At 38.8% G+C, this 9646-nt stretch overlaps 1 protein-coding gene across 4 annotated transcripts; it reads right to left on the reverse strand.

Moving 5' to 3' along the window:
* Window positions 1–2014: 2014 nt before the first annotated feature.
* Window positions 2015–6994, reverse strand: OTP87 (pentatricopeptide (PPR) repeat-containing protein). 4 transcript variants are annotated; one of them, XM_088877042.1, is made up of 3 exons: window positions 3592–6994; window positions 2796–2880; window positions 2015–2584 (listed from the first exon to the last, which is right to left on the reverse strand). In XM_088877042.1, the coding sequence occupies exon 1, from the start codon at window positions 6653–6655 to the stop codon at window positions 3971–3973; it is 2685 nt and encodes an 894-aa protein (XP_088733168.1). In that variant the 5' UTR covers window positions 6656–6994; the 3' UTR covers window positions 2015–2584; window positions 2796–2880; window positions 3592–3970. The 4 variants fall into 4 exon arrangements, with proteins under 4 accessions (XP_088733168.1, XP_011100928.1, XP_011100929.1 ...); XM_011102626.3 differs by having other exon boundaries at window positions 2796–3021; XM_011102627.3 differs by having other exon boundaries at window positions 2796–3021; window positions 3558–6994.
* Window positions 6995–9646: the final 2652 nt, after the last annotated feature.

The following is a 9646-nucleotide window of genomic DNA, read 5'->3' on the forward strand; positions in this document are numbered from 1 at the left end:
CTTTTCTTGCAGAAAAGATCAATTGTAGTGGTTGTGTAAATTGTCTCATGGCAGAGTGGTAAAAGAGTAATTTTACTACATCTTGCTTGAAGCTAATTGATGGTTAGGCTCGTTCGGAAATGGATTGTGTATTAGATGGATTGTAAATCCTCAATAAAATCTAATATTTTATAAGTTTCTAAAATATTTTATAAGATGTACGTGTTTATAAAATATTTTAAAAAAATTTAGACAAACACCTTCTAACTCGTTATTTGTTCTTGAAAGTAATAAGCTTCAAAAGCATGAAATAAAAAATGGGCTTTAGTTAAATTTTAGAGGGCAATTGTGAAAGAGCTTAAAAGCAATGAAAACAAGACTGACTAGAAAAAGTTGATCTGTACAGACAGACAGTTAGTAAATTGAGGGACACGGTCACACGGCAGACATCAACAAAGTCAAACGATCCAACTATGAAATCCCTCCCAACTACAATAAACTTCAAATTAGGACACAAGTGAGAAGACAGACCTCCTCATTTCTTTGCCATGAAAAAATCCCACCTGCTTATCTATCTATTACATGTCTGTCCCACTTATACAACACAAAAGTACACACACACACGCACACATGTGGGTGTCTGTGTTTTCTGTTCTTGGATGGAGATCAGATCAATCATCCTCACAACTTCCTGTCACCTTCATGGCCGCCAACATAGTTAATGTTTAGTTCGAATAACTATATATATATATATATATACCTGGCCTCATATATATATAACGCACTTACTCCAAATTGAAAGCCCTTAAAACATATATATATATATAAAAACAACACTGACACACACCAATGCATTACAAGATAGCTGTTAACTTCTTTGTGAGGTCTTCATGATATATGTCTCTATCATCAGAATCCTTGCCTAGATCAAACGAGTCTGATCACGATGATGATGATGATAAAAAGGGCTTCCGGGGGTTTGATCGTATGACGGGGATCATCGCAGGTATGCTCATACAGTTGTTTGGAGATGAAGATATTGATCAGACGACGGCCAATGCTGCAAACCACTCCAATATCTCCATCAACAAGAAGAGAAAGATTCCTAATTGCATTGAAATTTCGTTAGAAGAGAGAAGCTTGAAGAAGCGCAGGTATAGGAGTATTCATAATCTCTACTTGGCTACAAACCCAATAAATTTCTTGCAAGGGAAGAAATAATATAGCTAGTTTCATGTAAGAAACTAACTCTAGCTTGTTCTCTTAATTAGTTGTTTGGATGGCCAACATGAAATTTGCTGCGTGGTTTTTAAGGTTCTAATGGACGCATTTCATCTTGTTTTGCTTTTGTTCATCTGTTCTGGGCTTATTCTAATGATGGTATAAAACGACTTGAGGGTGTTTGCAATAACTTTTATTTTTGTGATTAAGACGTACTAAAAGTTCAAAGTGTTTGAAAACAAAAGTTAAAAGTGAAAAAAGTTAGAAATGTTTGAAAAACCAACTTAATATTTACAATTTTCTCAAAAAAATTATAGGGAGCTCTTTAGAACTTTTGAATTAAATCAACTTAATTTTAGTAGTTCAAAAGCAAAATTTGTAAAATAAAAATACTCTTTTCATTTCATTTTCAGTAATAAGTTTATAATTGCTTATTTTAAGCCCTTCCAAACACCCCCTTAACATAAATAGAGTAGATAGTGAATTAAGCAGCCTCCTGCTGATTTTATCTAGTGCTTGCAATTTTTACTGCCTCATAACAGACATCTGTCTGGGTGTGGTTTCAATGTGCACGTGAGCTTTGGGCCTTCTGTTGAAGCTGCCTTTTTTGGCACTTCAATTACAATTTCACAACATTGGATTCTACATGTTGATTTCTATGTACTTTCCAATCGGCAGTTAGTAAACTATCAAAAACGGCCTCTTATTTCTATGGAATTTTATATTGCCATGGAGAAACAAGGAACTCGTTTTCATCTCCAAGACAGGAGTGCTAGGGAATCACTTAAACGCCAAGGTTGAGTCACGACAAGAGTTCCTCGGGAGCTAACAAATCTATTTCATCTTTTAGCTGCAGGACTAAGCAATCCAAAGTCTCAAATATTTGCAACCCTTCAGAAAGTAAACGAACGAAATTTGCCATCAACTTGTATGACACTTTGCCCAGGGGATTTGTCACCTGTTTGCTCTTTATTTTCTTATACGCATTACAGCAACCCCGTTCCAGTCTCTTGCTGATGCATATATATTAGCCATTTCTACGTAAGGAGCCGCAGCATGTGGTTCTAGTTGAAGAAGATGGTATGCTGCATGCTCAGCAATCTCTAAGTTGTGATGAATTTTGCAGGCACTGAGCAAAGTACCCCAAATCCCAGAATCTGGTTTGATGGGCATGTCTTGAATAAACTCCAATGCTTCTTTCAGCTTTCCTCGATGTCCAAGGAGGTCAGTTATGCAAGCGTAATGATCAAGTCCGGGATCTATGCTATATGTATTACTCATCAAATTGAAAACTTCCCATCCTTTCTCCAACAGACCAGCATGAGTGCAGCAGGCTTGAAACCCAAACAAAATGATCCAACGCTGCTTGAAACTTCCCATTGACCTGGAGTTTACAAGAACATGATACTATAATTTCAGCACATTGAACTGGGCGTCGATGGTTCCTAAAAAGAATGCTAAGGAGAAAAGATTCACAGCAAGAAGCTAGCACTGTCAACTGGCACAGCAGACGGCACCAAGTTACTAGAAGATGTAGTAGTAGTGGCAGAACAGTTAAATGCATGGTAAATAGATCAGACCAGAAAGCCACATACCTTTTAAGCTGAAATTGTGTCATGTTGAAATGTAAATTGCCAACATAAAGCTTCCTATCTGTTGCACCATATCGTCCAGCAACTCCTGCACCACCAGCAGAAGTATTTGATTGAACAAGATTCTTTTCTGCCTCTGAAGGTTTTACCATTACAGGTTGTCCAAGGAATAGGGGCCGGATAGAGCTATAGCCATTGGTACGGACATGGCACCATAAAATTCAATTACCTATCATCAGTGTACACAGGTTCAATCACAATAGAACACAAGACCAAAGAATCATAATGTTGTCCAGAGTTTTAGATCGATTGGAGAGATCCACTGTTTCCTTGATAATAATAGGTTTGATATAGCTCGAGAGAATATATTGAATTAACTTGGGAAAAACCTTAGTGTATGAAAACATTGCTTGCTAGATTAATTTGTGAATTTTGCATTCATTGGATCAATTAAGTAGACCAATAGCCTTCGCATCTTTCTCACTCCTAAATCTTTTCCAACACATTCTTTTAGCTTATTTTCGTTAGTAATTATTTTTAGTAATAGTAGTAGTAGTCTATCACCTGCTTTACGAATCATCCAGATAATTGTAGATTATCATAATTTTGGTAATTATTTCGTTTAAATTATCGTGGGAACGATATTTATTATACTACTTGATAGATAGTGCACTTGCTAATGACCGACACATATTTTAGCAATCAAGCATCAATGACTCAAGCTACCTAACATACTCACACATAGCATGAGAGGATATCCCTCACCTGATGCAAACTCACTATGTTTACTGCAAATTACCTAAATTGGAAGCATTTCCAGTCCTTTAACTCCTTGGGCTTGTCGAATTTCTGTGGATTGAATTAAGGAAAATTGGCTCTTGCTAAATTTATCAGTCATGTCATTCTGAGGTTGAGCTCTGTTTCCAGCAGCTCAACTCCGCTCCTTTTCAATAGCCATCCAAAACAGAAGCAGTAACCGGAAACAAGAAGCCATTTTTCACGTTGCTTTGGACCCAGGAAGCTAAGTGAGAGTGTGGAACTGATTCATTTCCATATATATACTAGGTTGAGCGGTTGCTTATGGAATACTTCCCAAGTGGGACTTGCAGTTCTTTACTTTGTAATCTTACTTTGGGTGATCGGATGGAGAAAAAATCATATCAGTTAACACTTATATTTCATATGAAACTCCACCCTGGTTCCTTCTTTGTTACTCCTGTTTCCTTCATTGAACCTCTGATTTTCAGAACATGTTCCCACTCTCCTGCTTCAGCCCACATATTTGAAACTGAAACATATGTTCCAGCACCAGAGGGCTGCAATTCCTTAATCTTCTCAGCAGCTAGCTTTCCAACCTCATGATTACCATGCACTTTGCAAGCAGCAAGTAGAGTTTCCCACACTAAAGTATTAGGTTCTATAGGCATGTTGACAATAAACCTTTGAGCCTCTTCTAGTCTTCCTGCACGGCCAAGAAGATCCACCATACACATGTAATGCTTGTAACCAGGCTCAATTCCATAGTCTCTGATCATTGAATTTAGATGAAGATACCCTTCTCCAACCAAACCAGTGTGACTACAGGCGGATAGAACACCAACAAAAGTAACATCATCAGGCTCTATTCCTGATTTCTTCATAAGGTCAAATAATTGTAAGGCCTCCAATCCTTTTCCATGATGTGCATAGCTAGTGATCATCGTTGTCCAGCTAACTAAATCAGGATATTTAATCTGCTGAAACACTTTACTGCAATCACCAATACTTCCACATTTTGAATACATCATGATAAGTGAACTTCCTATGGAAGCTTCTAATTCTATACCCTTTTTAATGATATATGCGTGCAACAGAGTACCAATGCCTGGTGTACTTAAAATTGCAAGAGCCCCAAGCACCGACGAGATTGTGAAGGCATCAACTGTAATAATACCAGACAGAAGCATGTCGTGGAAAAGCTGAAGAGCCTCCTCAATGTACCCCCTTTGGGCAAATCCTGAAATTAGAGAGGACCAAGAAACCTGGTCCTTGAAAGGCATTGCGTGAAAAACTATCTTGGCTGAATTGAGATCACCACATTTTGAATACATATTCACAAGTGCATCATCGATGATGGTATGCTTGGCAAACCCACATCGAAGAGCAAATCCATGAATTTCTCTACCTAGCTTCAAGGAATGAAGAGCAGAACATGAATTTAGAATAGTAGCTAGAATTTTTTCGTCAGGAACCAAATTCTCAAATTCCATCTGTCTAAACATTTGAACAGCCTTATCTGCACACCCATGTTCTGCAAGACCGGCAATCATAGAGGTCCATGAAATATTGTCTTTCGTTTCAAGTTGCTCAAATGCTTTTAAAGACTCCTCCAAGTCACCACATTTTGAATACATAGTGAAAATTGAACTGCCAACAGAAACTTCAGACACCATACCCACTTTCAGAGCAAATCCATGTACTTGTCTCCCTAGAATTAAGCTGTCGATTAGGCTTAAGATACTGGAAGCAATGAATTTATCGGGTGTAATACCTTCTTTTAGCATTCTTTCAAACAAAGTGATTGCTTTTTCATAATTTCCACTATGAACAAATGCAGAAATCATATTAGCCCAGACACCTACTTGTTTCAGGTCCTGAGCCTCTGCAAATGCTATTTCAGATAAGTCAATGGCACCAATTTTTGAGTATGTGTTTATTAGAGATGCTTTTACTACTGGGTTCAAATGGAGCCCAATCTTGAAAATCCAACAATGGACCTGTAGTGCGTCTTTAAACATAGAAGGATTTGCACAGGCTGCAAGAACACTTGAGACTGTCAAGGTGTTTATCTCCTCTCCTGTCTTACGCATGTCCTTAAGGACCCCAAGAGCAGAAGCTGAATCACCCTTCTGAACAAACCCAGAGATGATGGAAGTCCAAGAGACAACATTGCGCACCGGCATTAGCCTAAATTGCTTAATAGCATCAGACATAGCCCCAGATTTGGCATATAAATCAACAACAGCAGTTCCCACAAAAACATCTGCTCCGGCACCACCTTTGATCACCTGTCCATGAATACTTTTACCCAATTCAAGCTCCTTAACTGCAGCACATGCAGTCAAAACACTCGAAAATGTAAAAGCATTTGGGGTCATGGAGCCTTGGCGGAACATTTGGCTGAAAATTCCCAAAGCAACCCAATTATCCTTATTCTTGACTGCTCCAGATACTACAGCATTCCAACAAACCACATTCTTGCAGTGAACATCATACAATACCCTCAAAGCATCCTCAACCCTACAACTCCTTGAGAACAAATCAATCATTCCAGCCCTCACATACCCGTTTGTAAAGAACCCGTTTTTCAGAACGAACCCATAAACCTGCTTCCCACTTGTTATATGCTCCAAAGAACCACAAGCAGACAGAACACTGCCATAAGTAAACTCATCCATACCCACTCCCATTTTATGCATTCGGCAATAAACTTGCCACGCGTCATCGAAAAGGAAGTTTTTATTACACCCCAAAATCATCAAATTCCACGTTACTACATTCCGTAATGGAATTTCCTCAAACAGCTTAAATGCATAATCCATGTGACAGAACTCCGAGTAAGCATCAAGCAAATTGTTTGCAGCGTAAATGTCAGAGTATATTACGCCGCATCTCAGTAGAAGGGCATGCGCTGCTTTGCTTTCTATGAATGTCAATCCTCTCAAATTTGAGGGGTTGCTGACCAAGTGAAGTGCTTCGAGCTTTCCCTGATTTTCACCATATTCAACTGCCGGGCCTTCGAGCAATGCAGCGGAGGACGTGAATTTGCGGCATACACACACTAATTTCTGGTGCTTTAAGGTGCGGATCATGATGCCATTCATTTGGATTCTCGATGAAAGATATTATGGGAGACGAAAATTTGAAATTCAGGTTCTTGTAGACTTCAACGGGTTAAAATTCAACTTTAAAAATCAACTTCTTGAAGTGACTGAGAAAAACAGCCGACTTTTTTGGAATATTTAGGGGAGCAGAAGCCGCGGAGGGTTGAATTGATGTTTCCATGATAAACTAAGGCAGCTGCTCATGGAAAAGTGGATTTATAGCAATGGATCCAGCTGTTGAATCGAGAGCTTGGATCCCTTCTCACCTCCTTTACTAGAAATCGTCGTTATTTTTCACGCTAAAGTTCATGTGTTTTTCATAAACGTGCCAATTATGTATCAGATTTTTTGCCAAACTACAAAGTTCAAAATTTTTAAGAAAATTTTAAAATTATAAGAGTACTAATCCTGTAAAAAAGTACACTCCATGCTAAATCAATAATGATTTATGATGGTGTCTTCTGATACACATAACATATAAGCTACATTCCAATGAATATTGAAAATGCGTGGGGAGATTTGATCGAATTCACTCGGTGGTCGAAGTTTTGATCCGCGATCCGACCTCGGCTCCCGAAACGCGATCCCTGAGAACAAAAGAAACGGTTAAGCCGGCCGGGTGTAGTCCCGGCTATGGCTCTCCGACGCTCAAGTCAGTCCCTAGATCAGAGATATCCGTTGATAGTGAATAGAATGCGTCTGTTAGCAAGTGAAAAACTTCCCTTCTCAGGCCTTCATTTGCTGTTCTTATATGTCTCCAAAAGATATTTTTGGTGAGTGCCAATATCCGGGTCTGAGAGCTCAAGTTATGCCCAAAATCGTAGCTAACCACTGTTATGGCAGCCGTAAATTTCTCCATTTGAGCATTATGTGGGATCCTGGAATCTTTCCATAGAGGTTCCCCAATTAATGTGAGGGGCATATTCGTCCAAAGATAAAAAACCCCCTCATCAAATATCTTGCTTAAAAATAAAATACGTGGTGTTAGTGGTTCTCCTTATGACAATGTTTTTTGACAACACAAGTAAGTATTATTTGGTAGATGCGGCTTTCGCAAACTACCAATATTTCCTGACTCTTTATCGAGAAACAATGTATCACCTACCTGAGTAGAAGGGACATGGTCGTCGATATCATATCCCACAGGACATATTTAACCATGCACATTCAAGGTTGTGAAATGTAATTGAATGATATTTCGGTGTAATGAAAAAACGTTTCCAATACTACAGTAGGGGATGCCGAGCTACCTTCAAAATCACCAGATCAATATAGTAATTGCATGTTGCACACTTCATAACTTCATCTGTAGATATAGCAACGATGACATCATATTCAACAAACTGGATGAAGACACTCCTCTTGACATAGATTCATTTTACCATATAGGACATCCAACCGCTTCTGAGTTAGTAGCTCAACGCACCCTTCGAGATAGCATAGCGATGCAAATATGGGCAGTCCACCATCCGAACTAGGAATGAAAGTATTGAACACAGTTGATTCATATCTAAACTATTAAAACCTTTTCCGATTTTCACTTTGGATCAAATTATTACGTTATAAGATTATTTAGTAGTAATCAAGAGTAGAATGTATGACAGTTCTAAAAATTTATGACATAGTAATTCAAGCAAAATGAGATTTTCTACATTTGCAACCCTCCATGTGATACGATGTTGCACATTACGATTTTCTAACCATAATTCTGTGCAGCCATGACATATCCCATATATCTGGAGAGTGTTGAATTTCCATAGGAGGACCACTGGACTTTAAATATTGAGCAACATTTCATGTGGATGGTATTGGACGACAACACCCGAACGTCGATGAGAGATGATACACGTGCGGAGGCATACATTGGTCATTGGGCACGTGCATTACAAAGATATTTTGGATATCCCTATACCTGAAACCAGGTCCGTGATAAATTCTACGAGCTTAAAAGTCGATTTCGCCAGTTTTACGACATCACTTAGATACTAGGGATTTATTATGATATTGAAATACTTGTTATGGTGTTTCCCTCCGAACTACGACCACGTACGTCATGGGTGCGTCATGTTATTTCGAATATGATGACATCCACTTAACAATTGCCATTTCAAATTACATATATTAATTTGTAACGCAATCAAATCTTCCATTGGGCCAGCATTTCTCATTGGCTAGACGGTACTATCAGTACCTAGAGCCACATTATCCCATCATGCTAGAGGTGAGGGGCCCAATCATGTTGCCGAGTGTCCTACTGAGGCCTAGGGTGATGCACTGAATAGCGAGAGTAGTAACATCCGTGCATATTTTACTGAGAGGAGGGGAGGATGCACCGATTGTCATATCGGATTCTACTACCCAATTGGTGCAGACGCGTACACACATCGCTAGTTGGGATGTAGTGGAACATGTAGTGTGAGGTGATGGTGGCCCATTGTTGGTACGCAGTACCTCATTAGCCTCACGTTGCAATCTCGACATGGGATCGAAAGTGGGGGAGATTGGATCGTGGACTGACTACATTCGTTGATTTGGCGTGCAGTCTGATCAAGATGCCCGGACGTATAGTGAGGGAGACAACATAGCGCGCTCACGCCAACCACAAGGACTTCCACCACAGCGGCATGACGGTCCTTAGAAATACAATGGCCGAATATGAAAATTTTGAGTCAAATACTAATTTAATCAGTAAAAATGGAACAACTACTCGAGCATTTTGTGAGTGTCAAACGCATTCGTTTCTTATATGTCGTGCAAATGTGCAATTAGAATTAGACAACCTTAGAAATTGACAGCCTTATATGGTATGAGTAAAAATATTCACTCTGTTCTGTTTTAAACTAATCAATACTAATTCACTCAACTTTAACTATTTAAATATTTTGGACTCAATATATCATTCTCTACTTGAACGAAATATTTGAAAAATTTTGGACAATATACCATTACTACATGCATGGTGCAAACTGTTTATTGTTCGATTTATCAAAT

Source organism: Sesamum indicum, linkage group LG13 (assembly GCF_026168435.1).
Source record: "Sesamum indicum cultivar Baizhima isolate 11 linkage group LG13, ASM2616843v1, whole genome shotgun sequence".
Taxonomy (NCBI): domain Eukaryota; kingdom Viridiplantae; phylum Streptophyta; class Magnoliopsida; order Lamiales; family Pedaliaceae; genus Sesamum; species Sesamum indicum.

Excerpts from the sequence above, each read along its gene's own strand:
- OTP87 (XM_088877042.1), bottom strand. The coding sequence starts at position 6,655 with ATGAATGGCATCATGATCCGCACCTTAAAGCACCAGAAATTAGTGTGT.